Source organism: Macaca thibetana, chromosome 6 (genome assembly GCF_024542745.1).
Source record: "Macaca thibetana thibetana isolate TM-01 chromosome 6, ASM2454274v1, whole genome shotgun sequence".
Lineage (NCBI taxonomy): Eukaryota > Metazoa > Chordata > Mammalia > Primates > Cercopithecidae > Macaca > Macaca thibetana.
In genome coordinates, this window is record NC_065583.1 from 4,329,762 (window position 1) to 4,354,062 (window position 24,301).

The window sequence follows — 24,301 nt, forward strand, 5'->3', positions numbered from 1 at the left end:
CAATTCCTTCTGAGTGCTGAAAAGAGTGCATGAGTTGCTTCAAAATAAAAGGGTCAAGCATTCCTACTTCAGACAGGTTGGTCTGACTGGCTCTACTGCATCTGTCATGTTTGGGACCCTATGTCAGACCTGTGACTCAGGTTCTGAACTTCCCAGTGACGTCCTACAGTGTGGTTTAATGGTAGGAAAGTTCTAAGTTCTGTAAGCCAGAAAGGTCTAATGGATCCAGATTTGGTTCCAATTCAGCTGCTAATTTAGACTTAAAACTCTCACCTTGAGTTTCTCATCTGTAAAATAAGGTGACTCCTGTGCAGCCCAAGCATTGTGAAGTGAAGAGTAATTCTAGTACTAAATGTTTTTCCCAATCTTCCCAAGCACTTTTTGCTGAAAGGGCAGGAAGTTCAGGACTAGGTCACAAAGGGAAGCAAGCTCCAAGTTTTCCCCAGTCTTAAGCCTTGAAGATCCAGATATTTCTGAGGAATCAGGTGTTATTGTAAACAGGGCTGACACTTGCTATTCAACCAGAAGGAAATTTATTGCAGCCCTTTCCGGTATGGAGGGTGTGGCCGCAGGCCAGGGGCTTTGCCTTACAGTTTATCCTCTGCCTCTGCTTTCCTGCCTTTATTTAGGCCTGGGCTGAGTCCTCCGCAGTGGCCAACAACTGCCTTGGAAGACTGTATAACTTAGCCAACATGGACAGACTCACTCAAAGTGCTTTGGTTCCACTTCCTTTTTAAAAACCAATTCCTCAAACTGCCCTTCCTTCATGAGTGATGGGGCTTCCTGTGGAGGCAGACTGAAACTGACACCAGCCACTCCCAACAGGAGAGAAAGAGGCTTGGGCAGCCCTGTGGCTGCTGGGAGGAAACACACTACTCCCATGACGTGCATAGGTAGGGCTTAGCTCCACAGTATCCCTGCCCCCACTGCACCGGGTACTATCTCGGGCTGCCTTCTGCTCTCACCCCAAACAATCCTCCCTCCTGTTAGACTACAACTCCCCACAGCCAATAAAACAAAACACAGGGCAAGGGCCATATATGAGTAAAGTTAAACTTTACTTTACAGTAAATTTTTTTCTATATACAAAGAATTACAGTACATGTTTATGGGGACTCCTAACACAGGGCTCCCCTCTTTTTCACTAGGAGTTTCACTTACAGCTGACAATCTATGGGGGGGGGGGGGGGGGGGCAAAAAAACAATGATGGACCTTGGCTGATCCCCCCGACCCTTTTCTTAACAATATAGATAGATGTCTATCAGCTTGCCTCTTTGCCAAGACCTAGGAGGCGGCTCTGCCATGAGCTGCTGTGTGCTGCCCTCCCCACCTTCAGCACACTCATCTACACACACACAGGTAGCACCCACCTCGATGAGACCGCCTTGCTCTGGCCTGCCCCAACCCTGGAAGTTGAAAACACTAGAACCATTTATTTCTGCTTCTACTCTCTGTGCCCATCTCTTGTCCACAAAACTTTGCTTAACTTCCAGGACCTTACACCTGAAGCCCCACAATAACCTGGTGTTTTGAAGGTCATGGGAAAGCAGCTCTAGAGAAGGAACCACATAAGCAGAAACAGCGCATGTTAAACTCGAAACACTTCTTCCGAGGTTGTGGATTTCTAGGTTAATTATTTCCACTTCCTTAGAAAATATTACCCTTAATCTTCATAAGCAGTAGAGGTGCTTCCGTGAGTGGAAGAGGTAGAGAGGGGCAGAAGGGAGCTGAGGAAGACCCAACAACCAGAGCTCTCTAACAACCTGCTCCAGGCAGTGTGGACGGAGGCTATGGACAAGGTGGCCCCAGCCCTGAGAAACTCAATGGCCACCTTCACCTGGATACAGGATCTCTTCCACCTCTGGATTGCACTGGGCCACTCCAGGGTTGGGTGCAGGCTTCACTGAGGATCTTCCTTCTCCCCACTTTTAACAAAGCCTCAAAGCAACTTTTCTACATAAAATCTCCTCCCAAACAGGAACCCGGGTTTCTTGAGCTGCCAGTCCCTTAACCCTTGGCAGTGCTTATTTATACCGTGAAATTAGCACCATCATTACATTTTTTGTGTGTGTACAAAACAATGATCTATTCTTATTTCAATTTACACTATAGCAGCCTCTGGCCCTGTTGCACTGGCCCTAGGAAGCTCAGCTGAGAACTAACTGGTCATAGCCAATGACAGCCTCCCACAGCAGCTACCAAGCAGTGACCTGGAATGTCTACACATGGAACCGCTCAAATGAGACTCAGCAAAAAAGGGGCTGGAGGCAGCTCCTTCTCTGCCATGATCTCGGAGAGGCTGGGACACTGGGCTCCTCTAACCTGGCTGACAAACCCCAAGAGGATGACAGTATCATTTTTAAAACCTTAGGAAAATCTGCCTTATAGGAACTAAGGGTAAAACCTATCCAAGTTTCACACTGTCCTCATTACTCCCTATGGGGGAAGCTGCAAGGACCAAACCTTCTGCCATTCTGTTCTCAGGAGGCAACATTAGAATTACAACCTGGGAGTCCAGCTCCAGTGAGCAGACAGTGCCGAGCCTGGGAAGGATCAACAGGATGTTTCATGCCCTGACCATAGTGTGGGGTGAAGGATGTAAAGAATAAAATAACTATTTTCATCAATGCTAAAGATTTGGTTCAGAAGACGGTCAACACAGTGATTTAAGTCATCTCAAACTCAGTAACAGGGTAAAGCAGACATTTAAAAATGAGGATGTTTCTGTATCAATGACAGCTATTTTGCTATTAGACTGGGTTGGCTCCAGCAAGAGAAGCAAATGAGGCTTTGAATGTAAATTTCAACATTTTTCATAATCTTTTTCTGACTTAGCAGGGCTAGGAAATGTATTGGCTTTCTAGCTACCTATGGAGCATTTCAACCTTTGCCTTGTCCCTGGAAAAGGCTTCCTGGGGAGCTGGCTCCAAGGCAAACACTCTTGAGATCTCAATTTCCAAGCACATACCCAAATACCATCCTGCATAAGGACCAGAAGTTTTCTAAGATGAAAGATTTCCTTTTCACTCCAATTCACATCCCCTTGGAAAAGGGGTCTTATTACAAGTTTCAGGAGACGTCCCACAGGGCTGGCAAGGCCACTCCCTCCCCACCTTCATCCAAGAGTCACATTTCCTAACAGTTGTTCTGACTCTGCTTCTAATTGGATAGTGACTGCTTTCATGATTTTAACAATCTAGTATCAGATGCTGCTATTGGTGGGTCCAATAGATCAAATTTCTAGTTTCCAATGGTTTTCCAGTTTCCATTCAATGGCCCTTGAAGGAAGCCCAGATGTCCATCCATTCAGATGAAGAACTGCTCCCCAAAATGGCTCAGAAGCTGTTTTCCCAGGCAGGTCTGGAATGAAGCCTCCAGTGAATGGCGGAGAATGGAAAGAACCAAAACAAAACCACAAAGCAGCCAATCATGGCCCCTTTCCCTTACTCCCTCCTGTCCTGTGAGACATCTAGACTGCTGTCAAGTTGATTACCTACCAAAGCCTACTTTAGAGAAGCTACTTTAGGATCAAACTTCTCCACTGAAAATTTTTACATGGCCTGCACGCCCTCCCCCCCGCCCCACCCCAAATTCACAGTTTATTTCATGAAACAAAGAGCTACGGTAATTTAACACACAACATAGTGAAAGGAGACTCTGACAGTGCAGTGCAGATATCTTTTTCTGATCACAACTACAGATGACCGGAGAGAAAAGGGCACAGGACTGGCACCAAGCAAACCCTACTCATATGACCTAAAAGATTAGGGAAAGGGACCTACTAGCTGCAGTTATATACTTATTATTCTCACACATGATAAATACTTAATATAATGAACTTTAATGTTCTGGGTGAATTTCTTTAAAAATATCTTTTTCATGGTTTAAAATTCTTCTAAAAGAAAATAAGATGCTTTACGTTTTCTCTTCCTTTTGAACAAAGAGCTTTTCCTCTTTGATGATGTGGGAAGAGAGAGAGGATGAAAGGGGAGAACTAGGCAGGTGGAATTCACAGAGGAGATTCCGAGGTCTCAGTGAAATGCAGGGATAGGCCCCTATACTCAGGACAGCCCTGCCCAGCCTCGTCCCTCTGCCTGAGTTCAAGTGTCTCAACCTCAGAGACAGACTTTGGGAAATAAAAGCAGATTCTGTTTTTAATCTTTAGATAAAGCGCAAATGCTTCTATAATAACTATTGTTCCCACTGTGGAATTGATGGGAGTAACCTCAATAAGAACTTGAGGAAATTGGGACCAAATATGGAATCCTGTTGAGAACGTGAGAGCCATAACTAAGAGATAATGGCCAGGAGACGTTAGGGCCAGGGGATGGCCTGCTGGCTAAGTTGGCAAAGCAGAGAGGTAAACATGTTGGTCTAAGGACAAAGGAGGGGTAGGTAAGTGGGAGGAAACTAGCCAAACAGTACTTACTGTTGGCAGTCTGTGAGCTGGGTGAATGGTAGGGCAGGGTAGCACCAACAGATTTCCCAGCCCTTGGGCCCCAGCTCAGGGCAGCAGTAACAGATAATCAGCAGTTATTAGGAGTCATCTCTTAGCCTGGACGTTGCTCTAAACATCACCTCTCACCAGTCTTCAGGGAAGGGTTCTGGCTTGCCTTTGAGCTAAGTCAGCAGGCAGGTGCTCTCCATACAGAGCATAGCAATTCTCAGGGAGGCGAAGAAGAGGACTCCCTCCACTCAGGAGGGAAAAGGATCGGGGAAAAGAAGTTTCCCATCAGGAGCTGGTACTCTTCCTGAAGCTGGTGTGTCTAGCTCAGAGCTTGCCAGAGATTCCCTATGTCCACTGCCCGAGGCTCTGAAATCTGAAAGCACCTGAGTGTTTTAGGGAAATAGGGATGGGGTGGATTCATGTACAAAGAGAAAAATAGGTAGAAACAAAAGCAAAGAAAGAGAAGCTTGCCAAATGCCTTCTTCCACTGCTGGAAATCTACATTCGCACAGAGCCCAACTCCCCCTGACCACCTGCTCCTCCAAGGACTGATCTTCAGACTCTGCACAGCCCAGACAAACGCAGCAGCAGCTACCCCAGCCAACAGCCTCGCTTGGCCTCAATGCAGCACCCTTCCATCTATAGAGGAGACCTCTGTGAGTGTGCGTGCTTGCACACGCACCCATGCACATCCCAGCCAAGAGACACTTCCTCAACATAACCACTTCTGGTGCCACAAAGGACATTTCAAACTGAGTCTAAAACTCCAGAGCCCCTCAGCACTTCCTGTTACTTCCCGGTCAAAGGTTCCTGAAAGCCTTGGAATCCAGGCTCACAGGGATGAGGCCTGATTTACCTCTGTATCTCTCATCAGTGACTAGCACCCGGCCTAGAACACGTGAATGCTCAGGAAATCGCCACTGATTTGAAAGAACACCATTTTCTCCCGAGGGTTCCTAGCCCCTCAGTGGGGGCTCTGTCTGGTTGGGGAAATCGCTTTGAGAGCCCCTATACCTTCCAACCTGACCAGCGGAATTGAATTCCATACTTGACTCCAGAGTGGACTTTTTATTTCACGATGACCATGTGGAAAAGTTGGGGGAAAGAGACGCAAGTCTGTCTGTCTCCTTGGTTGGGGCCCACTGGATTTTCAAACATGGTTCACACAACCATAAGCCCCCACTGGCTAATGTCACAAGAGTTCTGAGTGTTGGGATATGAGGAAAGAATAACAGTGGGAAAGTGTTGGGGGCAGATCTGGTTTTTCTTAAAGGGGGAAAGAAAGAAAAGATTTCCCCTCCCCAAATGGTACCCTGGGGGCAGCTTGTTTGTTCATGTGACATTGATTGGTATTACTTCTGTTCTGATTCTGCACACTTGTGACTGGAAGGAGCCTGGTTAAGAGCTGGAAGTGTATTTTGCTCTGGTTTGGGGTCTTGCCCTCTTCCAAGAGACCAGCAAGTCTGTGCCAATGTCTGTGTGCTCCCAGGAGACCAGCAAGACTGTGCCAGTGTCTGTCCAGCCACTATGGGCCAGAGCCCTGCCCGTGATGAGGCTTTTCCCAGGGCCCAGGGACTTTGCTCTGTGGTTACCAACTTCTTTTCTTCAGTGGGGAGGGAGGCTGGGGCCTTCCCGAGAGACCTAAAGGACTGCCCACTCCTGGCGGCAAGTGCAGGTAGTTGCTGGCCTCCGATCATCTGCTTCGCCTGCTTCACCAGGCCCGGGACTTGGCTAAGAGGCCCTGGGGTCTGCTCAGTCCCTGCAGGAGCTCTTCCTGAGGCCTGAGTTGTTGGCTCATATAAAAAAGCCTTGGCAGGAGGCTGAGAAAGAAGTCTGGCCTGGGTGAATGATTTAACAGCTTGCCAGGGGTCCTCTGAATGGGCTGCTACTTTCCCAGATGTCTGAAGAGGATCTGACACACTGCCTTTCTCAACAGCTCTCGGCATATGCCCCAGACCTTTGCTGGCAGGCCATGAACTCGACTCCAACACTGGCATCTTCTCATCAGCCTGTGGTGTGACCTCATGAGGTGAAGCTGCCCGCTCCTTCTGGCGAGGAGTTAGGTCTATGAGATCCATCACCAAAGCAGCTCTATTTTTTGACTGAGTATTCTGGTCCACAGGCCTCAGTGCTTTTTCTTTAGCTACAAGGGTCTGGACCACAGCTGACAGTACTTTCTCAGGAGGCGGGAGTCTCTGGGACAAAGAGGCATGGGGTTTGTCAGGGGGCCTGTCTGAAGTCTGGGGTTTGGGACTGCTGGTAATGAGCAGTCTGTCTGGCGGCGGAAGTCTCAGGCCAGTGGGAACTGGGGTTTTCTCCAGTGACTGGGGCCTTGGGCTGGCAGCACCTATGGATTTATCCAGCCTTGGGTCAGCCGTCCCCAGAGGTCTTTCCAGTGGTTGGGACCTGACTGAGGGTGAGGAGCCTGGGCTGGTCACTGGAGAGGGTTTGTCGCTTAGCTGGGGTCTTGGTCCTGCCACTGCTGGTTGCCTGTCCAGTGGCCTCTGGCTGGAAACCAAGGATTGGGATTTGGTCCCTGACCCAGCAAGGTCTCTGACCTTATCTAAAGGTTGGGACCTGGAGTCAGTTCTCTCAAGAGGTCTTTCAGGTAGCAGTGGCCTCTGACAAGTCCCTGCCAGAGCTTTTTTGGAGAGCGACAGCGTCTGGTTGGTGTCAGCAGGAGGTTTATCTGACATTTTGGGTGCCTGAGCAGCCATTCCTGTTGATTGCTCTGCCAGGTGAGTGCTTGGCCCTGGAGGCAGTGGTACTGGGGGAGGCACATACTCACGGATCTCCCCAGGTTCCAGAGGATTGGGCCCACAGGGGTCATGCTCAGTACAAGACAGACGCCCATCCAGTTTGGAAATGAAAAGCATCCCTTCTCGATGCTGCTTACAAAAGGAGCTGGGGCACATCTCACAGAAGGAGGCTGCTTCCTTCCCACAGATGTCACACTGATGCCACGGACATTCCCATTTCCCTGAAAACACAGAAGTAAAGCAAAAGTTTAGGAAAAAAGATATATATATCACATGGGCCATGGCTATGCTACAGTCCAAACATGTGGATGATGACCTTCCTTCACACTGCCCCTGGTTCAGAGAGCTTATGCCACTCACCAGCCACCTCTTGCCCCAGAATTCCAGCTTCTTTTTCTGCACAGAATACATAAAGTAACAGCGAATTATCAAATAGCAACTACTATCAACTAAATATACAAGCAGAGGAGTAAATCGGTATTTCTATGACTATTTCCAGCAAGGAGGTGGGGGGCAGGGACAACATAAAGTTTCTTTTACATGAAACTTAAGATACTACTTTCATATTTTTGCAATCTCCATTTGTACTATACAGCTTTGAAATAAGCAACTCAAAGAGAAATATCCTGGCTATTTAGATTCCTGCTTATTTGCTTATTAATAGAAAATATATAAAAAAGTAATAGAAAAGATATAAAATTATGAAAAATGAAGATTTACCTTTGTTCTAAGTCTTGAGACCAGCACAGCAGATTATATGTTGTTTACATGGAATCAGTAGAAAAGACCCAAAGCTGACCTAAGCTTTTATCTGCCTCCCCACATTTCATGAAACCTGAGTCTTGGACCAGGGACAGTGTTTCCACCTTCAAATCAACTACACCAGCTCCCACTCCTGGCACATAGGCAAGACTGGCTCGATCACAGCCTGTGCCAGTGACAACCCTGAGCAGTTGATTCTGAAACAATTCTACTTCCTGGCACTGACAGGTCAATGTGATGGCCTTGCCCTCATTCTATCTCAGTTTCTTTTACTTCATGACTCTGTCCAATATACACTGAAGGAAAGCCAATTTGGAGACAAATTCCTTTTACTTATACCCCAAAGTTCTTAACCTTCTGCAATTCTTGGAAGCAGGTCACTAGTAATGTATAATCTCCTCACCCTGGAACAGCTCCCTACTGGTTTCTCTTTTTTTGTCCATTAAAATAGACGGCATATCCAAATCCCTAAAATCCTCTAACCCTAAATCACTACTCAAAGGTTCTCAATTTCTTCAACTACAAATTTCCTGGGTACCACATCCACCTGAGCAGCTTTCTCACGTATTAACTGATACAATCACATCTCCTTTAGAGGAAAACAGTCTACTCTGCATGGGGGGAGACCACACTAGGCGTAGGGGAGCAAGGTAGAAAGTGCTAAAATGGTGGCAATCCATCTCTCAGTGACTAGAACCACCTAAAGGCTTTACTATGTCAATCTTTCTTTCTCTAGAAAGGCAACATGATTGAATAGTCTTGGAGTAAAAAACCCAGCTCTCAATCCAGCTCCTGGATCTATGTGTGAAATGTCACTTCACCTATCCTAATTCTGTTTCTTCACATGCATTATGGAAGAAAACCAACCATTATGGGTTGCTAACATAAATGTAAGTAAAGGACTTGAAACACATCAAGTGCACTGCTGTTCCATTCTTCATAACTAAGAATTCTAAGCCTTTGTTTTCATTATTTCCAGAATGAGAAAATAGACCATACCCCTCAAAATTATGCATGGGAAGACCAAATGGCACTTTCTTCAAGGCTGATGCACATGGCATGAGACCCTGAGTATGATGGAGAGAATGGATTTTGGCACCAACCTGCTGGTCGCTTGGTCAGATTGAGACAGTCTGCATGGTAAACTTTTGGGCAGCCTGGCTTCTTGCAGGAGACGAGCTGGCCGGCATCACCACAACTAAAACACTCATCTTCCCGCTCCTTTGTGATTTCACCCTGGGTCCTGCGCTTCCCCTGTTGCTTCTTCTTGAATTTCTTTGACTTTTCTTCCGTGGCAATGGGTTGATTCTATAGGTCAGATATTGAACAGTCAGCATTCTGTCAACACATTAGTACCAATCTTAACCAGGTTAACTATCCTCTCTGAGCCTCATTCTCTTCTCTGGGAAAAGCAATTGTCATGAAGATAAAATGCAGGAAAGGTACCTGGTACATCACAGATATGTAGCAATAATTACCACTTTTGTATCAACTACTCCTGCCACCTGAACAAAACAGAAGACAAAAATCGTTGTGTTTTTGCTGATACATAAGGCTGGTGTTAAATGTCATGCCTTTTATAAGTTTTATTAACTAATTATTTTATTTTTCGAGACGGAGTCTTGCTCTGTTGCCTAGACTGGAGTGCAATGGCGTGATCTCGGCTCACTGCAACCTCCGCCTGCTAGGTTCAAGCAATTCTCCTGCCTCAGCCTCCTGAGTAGCTGAGATTACAGGCGCCCGCTGCCACGCCTGGCTAATTTTTGTATTTTTAGTAGAGACTGGGTTTCAGCATGTTGGTCAGGCTGGTCTCGAACTCCTGACCTCATGACCCGCCCGCTTTGGCCTCCTAAAGTGCTAGGATTACAGGTGTGAGCCACCACATCTGGCCAAAGTTTCACTTTTATATTTGTCTACTTCCAAAACTAAAGAAGACTTGTGTGTGTGTGTAAACATGCCTATTTCTCGTTCATTCAACAAAGCATAACTGAACTTACTATGAGCAATGTGTTAAGACACAAAAAAGTTAATTCATGGTCCCTGCCGACAACAAGACTATGCATCAAGTCAAATTAGCTTCATGTGCACTACTCCTAAGACACACCCTGGAAGAGCCAGCAGATGTCCTCTCTTTGTTCCCTGCAGCCCACCCTTGGTCACCAAATCTTCTTATCACAATCTTCATTTTAACCCAGAAACATCTAGGACCAATCTGTAAGGCTTAATGGAGGTCCATCCTATTCTGACAGACCAGTGTCTACACTAAAAGCACACAGTGATCTCTCATTTCTCAGTTTCTGCTCTAGCATCTACCTCTCACTGACTCCTGTGAAATGCTATCCTATGCAGACATCAAGGACGCAGAAACTGACATCTGCAGTACACTTAACACCACTAAGTACGGATTAAACTCAGTTACTATTTTAACTTATAGGAAACAAGTTAACAAACATCTCAAGGAACAATAACGTTAAACCAACAAAACTAAACAAAATCAAAATAAAACCCAATAAAATATAGAGGTGATTCTCCTTATTTAACAAGATTTAAAAACGATCATTGAGTGCTCTTCATTTTCACACTATTGATCAAAATTATTTACTCTTTTCTGGCCGGCCGCAGTGGCTCATGCCTGTAATCCCAGTACTTTGGGAGGCTGAGGCAGGTGTATCACCTGAGGTCAGGAGTTTGAGACCAGCCTGGCCAACATGGTGAAACCCCGTCTCCACTAAAAATACAAACAATTAGCCAGGTGTGGTGGCAGGCACCTGTAATCCCAGCTACTCGGGAGGCTGAGGCAGGAGAATCACTTGAACCTGGGAGGTGGAGGTTACAGTGAGCTGAGATCACACCATTGCACTTCAGCCTGGGCAACAGAGTGAGACTCCGTCTCAAAAAAAAAATTATTTACTCTTTTCTTACTGGCTTTTATGTTAATTTGCATTTTTCAGTTTTTAATGCTGAGCTTCACAATCAAAAAGGCATATGGAACATACTCAACTGAAGTCACTACATAGTTTATTTGCCATCAAAATTAAACCTCTATTTTCATGATGCTATTACTTATGATAGAGAAATCTTGAAGCATCTAGATGTTCATCTAGTATGTCCATCCATTATATAAAAAAATTAAGACAGTCACTAAAAATGATCAGCAAGGACTTAAAAAAAAAAATAATATGAGGGCCGGGCACGGTGGCTCATGCCTGTAATCCCAGCACTTTGGGAGGCTGAGGTGAGCAGATCACGAGTTTAGGAGATCGAGACCAACCTGGCTAACATGGTGAAACCCTGTCTCTACTAAAAATACAAAAAATTAGCCAGGAGTGGTGGCGGGCCCCTGTAGTCCCAGCTACTCGGGAGGCTGAGGCAGGAGAATGGCGGGAACCCGGGAGGTGGAGCTTGCAGTGAGCCGAGATCATGCCACTGCACTCCAGCCTGGGCGATAGAGCGAGACTCTGTCTCAAAAAAAAAAAAAAATAAAAAATAAATAAATAAATAAGAAAAGGAGACTACAGACATGGAAATGATACTTAACAGTTACAGAATTAGAATTCAATTATTCAGAAAGTACACAGTAAAAAAACAGGAAGACACAACAATGCTTATACTTTGTTATAATGGTGAGATTAAGAGTGCTACTTTTATCTATGATGTTACACTACATTTCTGCAGATTTTTTGGTATCTTCAGAAAGAGAAAAAGTGAGAGAAAGACAGGGACAGACACAGAAAAACCGAGTCCATGTGGCTTATTAGGAGATGTGAGATCAAGACGAGGGAGGTAACTAACCTTCTTTATAAGGTCCTATTTCACGGCATTATTAGTTAGAAAAGTATCACCAATTAAAGTCAGATGGCGCAAAACACTTCAACAACATCCCCAAAAACCTCTTATGTAATTGAATTGATCAGCTGAATGCTTAGTGAATTGCAAGTGGCCCTATCAACACCTATTCAATGTCATTAATTATTATTATTATTTTTTTTTTTGAGAAGGAGTCTTGCTATGTTGCCCAGGCCAGAGTGCAGTGGTGTGATAGATCACTGCAATCTCTGCCTCCTGGGTTCAAGGGATTCTCCTGCCTCAGCCTCCTGAGTAGCTGGCACTACAGGCACATGCGACCACGGCCCAGCTAATTTTTCTATTCTTAGTAGAGATGGGGTTTCACCATGTTGGCCAGGCTGGTCTCGAACTCCTGACCTCAGGTGATCCGCCCACCTCGGCCTCCCAAAGTACTAGGATTACAGGCATGAGCCACCATGCCTGGTTCAATGTCATTAATTTAAAGGAAATTTCTTCTTAAAATGAAGACTGCCCTAACACTGTTAGGGAGGGAGGACCGCACCACTAATCCCAAAGCAGAAGTCTGGAAGGGTGGTACCTTTGGCCTTACACCCAAGAAGCCACTGCAGTTCGGGGCTCCACATTTGCAAACAGTCTTTCCATTCCCAAGACATTCTAGGTTGTAGTTGAAGGTAAGTTCAGTGCCTGCATAAGAGACCGTGAAAATATTAATATCTGTGGTTTTAATTACATTATTTCTGTATTAATTACAAAGGATAACAACTCCCAAGAGAACAGATTAATTTTAAAAATAATTTTTAAAAAGGATTTAGCTCTAATCCTATAATAAATTCTAATCTTATTAATAATCAGCTTATACAATTTAATAGAGAAAACTTAAATAACTTAACAAGTAATATTTAACTCTTCCTACAGAGGTGTTAATTACCTCAAGTTGTTTTTCATTTGTTTATTAACCATTCAGATTCAAAATATGTTAATTCATTACCAAAACAAACAAAAAACAACTTATCAATGTGTCAGGCCCTGGGAATAAAAGTATGAGGAAAACTTGTTTATCTGTTCTCAGGTGAACACATGTTACCTGGCAGCACTCTGCAGATGCATCTCAGTACAGAATAACACTAGAAATCTGTAGATTACAGACTGGTTGTAGATCCAGTTATGTCAGAGCCTTAGCAGGGTGATCTGAACCCTAAGCAGCCCATTTTAAAATGGAGAACTCTAACAAGCTTATTGAGACAATATGACATAATGCACATAGCAGTTAATTTGTAAACTTTAAAAAAAGGTACTCAAATTAACAGACAAACTGTCTTCTTTCTGTCAAAGTCCATTACATCAAAATTGTGAGAGAAAATAAAATAAACATTCAAACTCAAAGCCCGTAACTAAAAGCCAGTTATGAGAGGCCTACCAAATCTAAGAATTTTATATAAATATGTAAAGAGGTTGCCTATCACAGGGGTAATAGTTTACAGTTAATGTATAAAGTAACCGCCATTCATATTAAAAATTGTCAACTCTTAAGATTTCCCTTTGCAGACTGACATGCCTTTTATCAGTGAGACTGATATACATAGTTTTTCATCTAATGTTAAATGAAATCATTATTTTCATTATTTCTTTATTCAAGTATATTCAAAATACCAAGCAGCTAACTTAGGGGTTGTGCTGTAGGAATAGCAGAATTATTCATGGCCTGATGAGAGGCTCATGCCACAAGGAGCGTGCAGGAACTGAGTGAGACTGACCAATGTAACAGGAGGGTCATGTTTCCCACCTCATGACTGAACTTAACTGGATTAAATCTTTGGTGGTTCAATTCATGCTGTTTTTTTTTTTCCCCTTTTTTCTTTTTCTTTTTTTTTTTTGAGACGGAGTCTTGCTCTGTCGCCCAGGCTGGAGTGCAGTGGTGAGATCCCGGCTCACTGCAGCCTCTGCCTCCTGGGTTCAAGCTATTCTCCTGCCTCAGCCTCCTGAGTAGCTGGGATTACAGGCGCCTGCCACCACGCCTGGCTAGTTTTTGTATTTTTAGTAGAGATGGAGTTTCACCATGTTGGCCACGCTGGTCTCAAACTCCTGATCTAAAGTGATCCTCCCACCTCGGCTTCCCAAAGTGTTGGGATTATAGGCGTTAGCCACTGTGCCCAGCCCCACACTGTTTTCTCTTAATAAAAGATTTATGAATAGATAACTAAATTTTTGTAGATACGACATGCTTATAATACAGCTCTACCTTATACATAGATAAAAGAAAGCAGGATACCTGCCGTAACTTGCTGCTCACCGACATATACTATGTAAGCATAATCACAGAGAGGCTAAATTTAATCGGAAAGTATAGTGCTCATAAAGTAAAACAGTGATACCATTCTAGAAAAGAGTCCAATATGCAGCAATCCTTGATGGATCTTCAGTTACTGAGCATGGCAAAGGACATGAGAGAAGAGATAAATAAGAGTAAGGATGGGACACATGGGAGACAGTAAGTTGCAGGTATGTGAAGGGCCCAGGAAGTTGAATGAAGGCCTCAGCTCCAACAGGCACTCCGCCTGTCACTTAGCACATCCTGTCTCATTTTCCCCATCCTGAACCTATGCAGACTGAAAGCCAAGTGAGGAGAGGAACAAAGTCTGAGAATTTCAACACCAAGCTACCTGAGCTGATGAACACAGGAAAAAAAGAAGAGAAATTTGCGGCTAGACATGGCAGAGGAGGGCATTCCCATGGATATGAACTGCAGGTTCTAAGTAGAAGAATGGGACTATCAGCACTCAGCAGACATAGTAGAACTAAATCGTGACTGATTTATTATACAGGAATGATATTTATATTGATTTAATATAGAGGAACCTCTCCACCCCTGGGGTGATTAGAGAGAAAAAGGGAGAAAAGAATGAGAGAGGTGTGACATCCAAGGATAAAAGTAACATAGGTATAATACCACCTACTTTACAGCACTTTTGCAAGGCTTAAATGAAATAATACGCTTAGAATTGTATCTGGTATTCCATATCATTTACTGAATTACTCCGGTTACAAAGAAGAAATCTAAACAATATACTCTGAAGCCACCCATTCCAAAAATTTGAAATAAATCAGCAACTAAAAACCAATCTCAAATAAGCAGAGTGCAGTGCACAGTGATGCTCAAGTGTCCTTGGTGTCATCATGTAAAACATTACGAGAAACAAACGCAAAACAGGGGAAAATAACTAGTGGCTCAAATTTTAAAATATAAAAATTGTCACAACCTAAAAAGTCTAAAAGACTCCTGGGCAACACATTTAAATTGTAGAGAAAAAAATACACTGAGTGTGAGAAGTCCCATAGATTAAATTTAAAACACAGGCTGGGCACGGTGGTTCACGCCTGTAATTCTAACACTTTGGGAGGCTGAGCTGGGCGGATCACTTGAGGTCAGGAGTCTCTACTAAAAAATACCAAAAAATAGCCGGGCATGGTGGTGGATGCCTGTAATCCCAGCTACTTAAGAGGCTGAGGAAGGAGAATTGCTTGAACCCAGGAGGTGGAGGTCGCAGTGAGCCGAGATCATGCCACTGCACTCCAGCCTGGGCAACAGAGCGAGACTGTCTCAAAAAACAAACACACACAAAAACAGACTAAGATCTGAACAAACATCATTCTAATTCTTTTATCTTGATCAATGCTTCCTGAGGACAACAACAGTGACTGAGCAAGGGAGAACTACGGTCTTCCAGAACGTTCAAATGGGATTTCTGCTTCAATGGTAATTAGACTACACTATGGTATATTACAGACTACCTAGGCCAGTTGTATCCCAGTTTGAGTATAGGAGACTGATTTTAACTGTTTTGCTCATATCCTTGCAAAACTAAATTTGAAAATTCATATACTTCCTTGTACATTTCAAAATGTACATTTATACAAATTTTAATATTTAAAAGATCATGCAATTTGGAGGGTGTTACATGCATAGGTATATAGTTCAAAATAATTGTATCAAAACCTTGAAGCTATAGATTAAGATCCTTTAATTTATGGAAAATACCTACCACATAACTTTACTGTCAAACCACTCAGCCATACCAGATTTACTTTCGATTCAAATAAACTTCTTACTATTTGTCCTGGTTACAACCATCTCACTACCCCATTAGAGAGACAAGTACCCAGGTGAGCCACGACAGAGCAGTAAATTCTCCAAAGGTCCTGTTCTTTGACATCCTAGAGGTTGAGGGTTTTTTGTCGTTTTGCATGTGTGTTTTTAAGAGTCAGAGGTTTCACTATACTACCCAGGCTGCTTCTCAAACTCCTGAACTCAAGCGATTTCTGGCCTCAGCCTCCTGAATAACTGAGACTACAGGCATATACCACCACACCCAGTGGCTTATTTTTAAAACAGCCTTGGGTCCATAAACCATAAGATATGGAAGAGTGAGAGATCAATCTTTGGTTTATAAAGTAGAAGAGCAACTGTGAAAGGAAAGGTGAGAAAGGAGACTGAAGAGCTAGTAGTTTCTAAAGCAAATCTATTAGTGGTAAGTTCATATGAATGTCAAAATTTGTTCCATTAAAACCATCCATGTTCTGAAGACATTGTGCTAAATGAAATGACCCAAGCCAAGCAAGGTTGCTCATGCCTGTAGTCCCAGCACTTTGGGAGGCTGAGGCAGGAAGATCACTTGAGCCCAGGATTTCCAGACCAGCCGTGGCAACATAGCGAGACTCTGTCTCCACCAAAAAAAATAAAAATAAAACTGGGAACGGGGACATGTGCCTACAGTCCTAGCTACGCAGAAGATTGAGGCAGCAAGATTGCTTGAGCCCAGTTCGAGGCTGCAGTGAACTGTGATGGTGCCATTGTACTACTGCAGCCTGGGCAACAGAGCGAGGCTCTGTCCCCTAAACAATAAAAATGAATCAATGAATGAATGAAATGAGCTGGTCACAAGAGGACAAATATTGTCCATTTATATGAAGTACATATAGTAGTCAAATTCAGAGACAGAAAGTAGAATGGCAGTTGCCAGGGGCTGTGAAGAAAAAGAATGGGGCAGGGCGCGGTGGCTCAAGCCTGTAATCCCAGCACTTTGGGAGGCCGAGGTGGGTGGATCACGAGGTCAGGAGATCGAGACTATCCTGGCTAACATGGTGAAACCCCGTCTCTACTAAAAATACAAAAAAATAGCCGGGCGTGGTGGCGGGCGCCTGTAGTTCCAGCTACTTGGGAGGCTGAGGCGGGAGAATGGCGTGAACCCAGGAGGCGGAGCTTGCAGTGAGCCGAGATCCGGCCACTGCACTCCAGCCTGGGAGACACAGCGAGACTCCGTCTCAACAAAAAAAAAAAAAAAAAAAAAAAAAAAAGAATGGGGACTTAGTGTTTAGTGAGTATAAAGTTTTAGCAGGGGAAGATGAAAAGAGTTCTGGAGATGGATGGTGGTGATGGTTGCATAAAAATGTAAATGAACTTAATTCCAGAGAATGGTACACATAAAAATGTTTAAAATTATAATCTGAGGAAGCTGTTTATAAAAAACAAAAGCCCTGAAATTCAGATGTCAGCTGCAGAATCCTGAAATGATTCTTACCTGCTTTAATGTCACTTAGCGCAAAAAGGCCTACACGGGTATCTCCGTTCACAGACCACTTCTGTGTTTCACAGTTGGGCTGGCAGCAATGATTCATGAACCGAGCATAGTTTCCTTTGGGACCAGCATCAATGATTCGGTCCTAGAATTCCAAAAGAAGCTACACATCAGACTTCCTGAGACCTCTGCTACGGATTAAAATTTGACTATTCTAATAAGCTGGAGTTCCTATTTGTAAAGATTGAACCTCTCAGAGAAAAGATCTCAAAGACCTTTGGTTCTCAAAGTGTGATCTCTGGACCAGCACCGTCACCATTCGGCAATTTGTTAGACATTCAAATTCTTGGGTTGTGCTTCAAATACACTAAAGCAGAGACTCTGGGGCGTAGCATTCTGTGTTATATATAACAAGGCCGCCAGAGGTTTCTGACTATACTGAAGTTTGAGGACCACTGCCCTACAAACAGCAGCTTGTTCCACTTTCTATTTAGGTAGTTTCAATCCAGATGCACATTAGAAATCACCTAAGAAGATTTAAATACTAATGCAGAGTTCCAATTCCAAAGTAAGGTCAGAATATCTGGAGGTGAGGATCTCACAAATCCTAAGCGCACAATTAGAAATGTTTACAAAGGTAAATACCAAGAAAGGGTTTTATTATAAAAACTAAGGCCAGGTGCGGTGGCTCATGCCTGTAATCCCAGCACTTTGGGAGGCCGAGGCAGGTGGATCACGTGAGGTCAGGAGCTTGAGATCAGCCTGGCCAACACAGTGAAACTCTGTCTCTACTAAAAATAAAAAAAGTAGCCAGGCGGGGTGGTGGGTGCCTGTAGTCCCAACTACTTGGGAGGATGAGGCATGAGAATCGCTTGAACTCAGGAGGCAGAGGTTGCAGTGAGCCGAGATCGCGCCACTGTACTCCAGTTTGGGTGACAGAACGAGACTCTGTCTCAAAAGAATAAAAAAAAAAGTACATGTTCTTATCAGTGAAATAATTAAATATTTAACAAATAATTTTCTCAATCTGTAAAATAAAATAAAAAAGAATTATGTACTTTTCTGAGTTCAAACTTGTAATCCTGTAGAATACTCAAAGATATAAGCTCCAATTTTCATTAAGTTGTTCAAAAACAATGCTAAAAACAGCTGTATTGCCTCTGGCCATGAATACCCAGAAAATGAGCACTCTTACCTACTCCAGAACCCCAATCCAGCAATCCCAGTGGGTATGGGAGAAGACCCTGCCTTGGGAACTGTGTTACATGCCTACAAATACTATGGCTGGGACAACACCAATTTTACAATCTTGTAACAGTGAAAACAGCACTTCCCATTACTTACTTTGTCTAGGGTGAGCATATAGAAATTAGTGATATCGTGTTCTTGAGCATAGCGAATTCGAGCTCTGCATTCTTCTTCATCTATAAGCTCACCCACATACTCATTCACAAATTCACCCTAGAACAAGAAATATCTCCTGACTTAATGGCAAAAAGGACACTGGTATCCAAATTTATACATTTTTTTAAAAATTAATGAAAACATCAGATTCTACAAAGCAGATTACATGAGTATAATTTTATGCAATATAATTACTTTACGATTCCCAACTATTTGATAATGAGAAACACCTCTTTACTCCCACCACTGTCACCAGCACAAAGATTAGGATACACTGGATACTAAAGATCCTCCAGAATGGAAGATTAGTAAGTAAACTAGAGCTTCCTTATAAAGAGATGGATGACCAATCTCTACCTGTCCCAGAGCCTGAGAATTGGTTTCCCTGAATAAACTATGTTCATCTTCCTTGGCGCTTGCTCTGCTCCACATTTCAAAGGACCATCCTCCCTATTCATTATGCTACAGTAACTCTGGCTTTCACACGTGTTCACTCCTAACCTGCAGGGCTTTAATGGTAACCTTGCCTGAGTCAATAACTACTTATATTTCAAGTCTCAATTTAAAATAGCCTCAGAAGCCAAGAGTGATGGCTCACGCCTATAATCCCAACACTTTGGGAGGATCTGTTGAGCCCAGGAGTTTGAAACCAGCCTGGGCAACATGGTGAGACCTCACCTCCACAAAAAATACAAAAATTAGCAAGGTGTGGTGATGCGAGTCTGTAGTCCCCGCTACTCAGGAGGCTGAGATGGGAGGATCACTTGAGCCTGGAAAGTAGAGGTTGCAGTGAGCGGAGATGGCACCAGTATGCTCCAGTCTGAGCAACAGAGTGAGACCCTCTCTCAAAAAATAAATAAAGTATCATCAGAGACAAACTAGTTTCAGTTACTTCGTCACATGTCTCTAGAGCCCTTTATACTTCCACACTGGGAGGTGATTTGTTCAATATTTCTCTCCCTCCAGAATGTAAACTTTACGAAGGCATGGGTCATATCTCTCGTCTTGGTTAGTGCATCCCCAGCACAACACCTGGCACATACAGTAAATATAAAAATAACTACTTGGTAAATGACTGAATGCCAACCCATACTATGCTACATTTCCTAGAAACCAATAAAATTCTTCGGAAAATATAAGCAGAATAAGGCTTATTAAAAAAAAAAAAAAAAAAAAAAAAAAAAGACTATACAATCTTATTTGTTAGAAACTTCAAGATCCTGCCAAGTTTTAAGTTGAAGACATTACTGCATTTTCATTCAATAAGGCTTAACCTTCTTATCCTTCATGTTTCATGAAGCCAGATCTGTTTTTTCCTCACTAAAAATATTTTATTAGTAGGTGGATCAATGTCTCTGTATCATGTGCTCACTGTCATCTCTTAATTACTGGTTGTAGGATATTCACAAAAAAGCAAACAAAGCCATAGCATCTCTATGAATGTCCCATTTTTTTCCATCCTCCTACACAGTGACCATGATCAATAAAAAGGACTTAGGAGATCAAAACCATTCATTTGTGAGCCTCTAAACTGTGGAAAGATATGGCAAAACACAACAATAAGGTTAATTGTTAACTGTGTTATCTTCCTCTATGATGAATTTTATAATGTCAAGAATTAATGACATCAACCAACTGCAAAGAGGAGAAAATATCTGGCAATTTAGCTTTTTCTAACCTTTTTAATATCTGTTTTTGTCCGTAGACCCCAACCCCGCTGTAACGTGCGGAAAATTTCAACCTCTGGATATTGGCGCTTGGAAAAGCACTGGTTTTGACAGCGCCCTCCGGCAGGACATACTGTGGGGTGGCACTCATAGAGCAGCATGCGGTTGATGCATTCAGAGTCTATCCCACAGGGGTTCTCATCAGTAGCTTTACAGTTGCAACGGGGTATTTCAGATAAGTCTGCAGTGAAGATCTGTACCCTGCCAATAGGACGGTTCACCTGGAAAAGTAGCACAAAGTACACTGCATAAAACAAGTCAGCATAAGACAATTAAGACCCTGAAAAATGCAAACTTTTTTTCCTTGAAGTTGCAGCCACATTTCCCATGACTTTGAACTATCAATACTTAGACAGTTTGATATAAAAAACAGAGCCTCACTTGACATACAAAGTATGAACTCCACAAGAATTGCTTGAACCCAGGAGGCGGAGGTTGCAGTGAGACAAGATTGCACCACTGCACTCCAGCCTGGCCGACATGTCGAGACTCCATCTCAAAAAAAAAAAAAAAAAATTACGAGCCGGGAGCAGTGGCTCACGCCTGTAATCCCAGAACTTTGGGAGGCCAAGATGGGCGGATCACGGGGTCAGGAGATCAAGACCATCCTGGCTAACATGGTGAAACCCCATCTCTACTAAAAATACAAAAAATGAGCCGGGCATGGTGGCGGGCACCTGTAGTCCCAGCTACTTGGGAGGCTGAGGCAGGAGAATGGTATAAGTAAACCCAGGAGGTGGAGCCTACAGTGAGCCTAGATTGTGCCATTGCACTCCAGCCTGGGTAACAAGAGCAAGACTCGGTCTCAAAAAATAAATAACTAGGTTTCTGCTCTTGCCACCTGGTGGTGCCACATTTGCTGCTACAAAAAAATAGGCATTATTCTTCCTTCCTTTTTTTGAGAGGGAGTCTAGCTCTGTCACCCAGGCTGGAGTGCAGTGGTGGGATCTTGGCTCACTGCAACCTCTGCCTCCTGGGTTCAAGCGATTCTCCTGCCTCAGCCTCCCAAGTAGCTGGGACTACAGGCACGCACCACCAAGCCTGGCTAATTTTTGTATTTTTAGGAAAGATGGAGTTTCACTATGTTGGCCAGGCTGGTCTCGATCTCCTAACCTTGTGATCTCCTGACCTCAGGTGATCTGCCTGCCTCGGTCTCCGAAAGTGCTGGGATTACATGCCTGAGCCACCACGCCGGGCAAAAGCACTATTCTTAAGTGGCAAATTAATGGCATGAAATCATCTGTGCGTAATTTGAGTTCCTCTATGCCTCCTGCATCAGCCTCACAAGTAGCTGGGACTACAGGCAGGTATCACCACATCCTGCTTACAATTTAAAATCTTTTATTTTTTATTTTTTATTTTTTTTTGAGACAGAGTCTCGCTCTGTCCCCCAGGCTGGAGTGCAGTGGCACGATCTCCGCTCACTGCAAGCTCCGTCTCCTGGGTTCAGGCCATTCTCCTGCCTCAGCCTCCCGAGTAGCTGGGACTATAGGCGCCCGCCACCGCACCCGGCTAATTTTTTGTATTTTTAGTAGAGACGGGGTTTCACCGTGGTCTCGATCTCCTGACCTTGTGATCCGCCCGCCTCGGCCTCCCAAAGTGCTGGGATTACAGGCGTGAGCCACCGCGCCCGGCCTTAAAATCTTTTAAAAGGACTATAGCAATGTCACTCATGGATTAATTTAGAAGCAGTGCTGGTGCTCAAAAATATAGTGAAAGTCTGGTAAGGTACAACATGAAGGTCAAATAGTTATTGTAATACCAAAGTCATTAATGTAGAGGTTTTAACAAATACTAGCAATAATAAGGAAAGACAACAGATGTTCTAATACAATAATGGATTTGTGCATGAGAATGTATCTCCCCTCATTTCATATTATTTCAGTGGAAACAGTCAAATTTAGTCTTCTGAGACACAAACCACACAAAAAATTGGACTGTTCAGGAACTGTGTGATTTTGAATAAATTACTTGCAAGACTATTGTGAGAATAAGAAATATATGTATAGTACAGCACCTAGCTGCCTCTGAAACATGGTAGACATATTAAATTCTTCCTTTCTTATATAATGTCCTTATGATTGTTTCTCTCATATCAAATATTCTAGATTACTCATTCCAGTCCACCTAAAATCACTTTTTTTTTTTTTGAGACGGAATCTTGCTCTTTCCCCTGGGCTGGAGTGCAGTGGCGCAATCTCAGCTCACTGCAAGCTCTGCCTCCTGGGTTCATGCCATTCTTCTGCCTCAGCCTCCCGAGTAGCTGGGACTACAGGCGCCCGCTACCACACCTGGCTAATTTTTTGTATTTTCAGTAGAGACGGGGTTTCACCTTGTTAGCCAGGATGGTCTTGATCTCCTGACCTCGTGATCCGCCTGCCTCGGCCTCCCAAAGTGCTGGGATTACAGGCGTGAGCCACTGGGCCCGGGCTAAAATCACTACTTAAAAGTTATTTCTATCCTCTAAATTTTCAAATGCTTTCATTTCTTGCATTTTATTATTTGCCTGCTCCCCTTTAATATTATAAAATCTACAATCTGGATATATACTGTCATCAAACCATTTTTCTATCAAAATTTAACAGGAGGAGGCCAGGTGCAGTGGCTCACATCTGTAATCCCAGCACTTTCGGAGGCAGAGACTGGAGGATTTTTTGAGCCCAGAAGTTCAAGACCAGCCCGGGCAACACAATGAAACCCTATGTCTAAAAAAAATTTTTAAAGCTTAGCCGGGCATGGTGTCAAGTGCTTGAGGTCCCAGCTACTCAGGAAACTATAGTGGGAGGATCATGTAGGCCTACAAGACACTCCAGTCTGGGTGACGAGCAAGATGCTGTCAGTGGGGAAAAACGATGTAGGTCTCACTGCCAAATCGGTTCCTAGATTCATCAAATACTGGTTGAGGTTTGGAAACTTCTTGTTAACGGAGAAATACCCTCAACATATGCAACTGGAAGCCATAAGGCATAAGGCTTACAATATCTAAGGCAAATTCTAAGGGGATAGACAACAGCTAATCTCAGTCACCCAAGACTACAACACCTGAATAGGGCATTTGAACATTCACTTCTGATTCAAAGTATTTTTACCTGAACTATATATTTCTCTCTATAAATATATGTTTTTGTTTTGAGACAGGGTCTTACTCTGTCCCCCAGACTGGAGTGCAGCAGCACAATCACAGCTCACTGCAGTGTTGACTTTCCAGGCTCAGGTGATTCTCCCACCTCAGCCTCCCAGGTAGCTGGGACAACAGGCACCTAGAAATTTTTTTTTTTTTTTTTTTGTAATTTTTGTAGAGACTGGGTTTTGCTCTGTTGCCCAGGCTGGAAAATATATGTTTCAATCATTGTTTATCAACTGCTCTAACCTGTTATTAATCCAAAAATAAGTTTCATACTTATCATATCATAAACCAAAAGCAAACCAACAAAAGAAATCCCACATGGTTAAGAACAAAGACATGGATATGTAATTCTAAGTACATCTCACTATAGATCAGGAGTTAAGTAACTTTTTCTGTAAAGGGTCAGAAAGTAAATACTTTAGGCTTTGCAGGCCATATATCTCCATATGTAGCTCGACTCTGCCACTGTAATATAAAAGAAGCCATATGTAATATGTGAATGAAAAAGCATGCCTGTATTCCAATAAAATTTTCTGGATACTGATTGAAAGTTGAATTTCATATAATCTTTATGTGTCACAAAACCTCTTTTCTGCCAACCACTGAAAAATGTAAAAACAACCTGTAGCTCAAGAGTATTACAAGAATAGGCAGTAGACCAGATTTGCCCATGAACCATAGTTTGCCAATGCTT

At 43.4% G+C, this 24,301-nt stretch overlaps 1 protein-coding gene across 7 annotated transcripts in view; it reads right to left on the reverse strand.

Moving 5' to 3' along the window:
- Nucleotides 1-1,039: 1,039 nt before the first annotated feature.
- NSD1 (nuclear receptor binding SET domain protein 1) overlaps nucleotides 1,040-24,301 on the reverse strand; it is a 178,691-nt gene continuing 155,429 nt past the window's right edge. For all 7 annotated transcript variants that reach the window (XM_050793152.1, XM_050793156.1, XM_050793155.1 and 4 more), the window contains 6 exons: nucleotides 20,432-20,701; nucleotides 18,694-18,810; nucleotides 17,353-17,494; nucleotides 12,354-12,460; nucleotides 9,073-9,277; nucleotides 1,040-7,428 (listed from right to left, as the gene is read on the reverse strand). In XM_050793152.1, coding sequence (XP_050649109.1) covers nucleotides 5,801-7,428; nucleotides 9,073-9,277; nucleotides 12,354-12,460; nucleotides 17,353-17,494; nucleotides 18,694-18,810; nucleotides 20,432-20,701 — 2,469 coding nt within the window. In that variant the 3' untranslated portion in view covers nucleotides 1,040-5,800. The remainder of the gene's footprint in view (nucleotides 7,429-9,072; nucleotides 9,278-12,353; nucleotides 12,461-17,352; nucleotides 17,495-18,693; nucleotides 18,811-20,431; nucleotides 20,702-24,301) is intronic.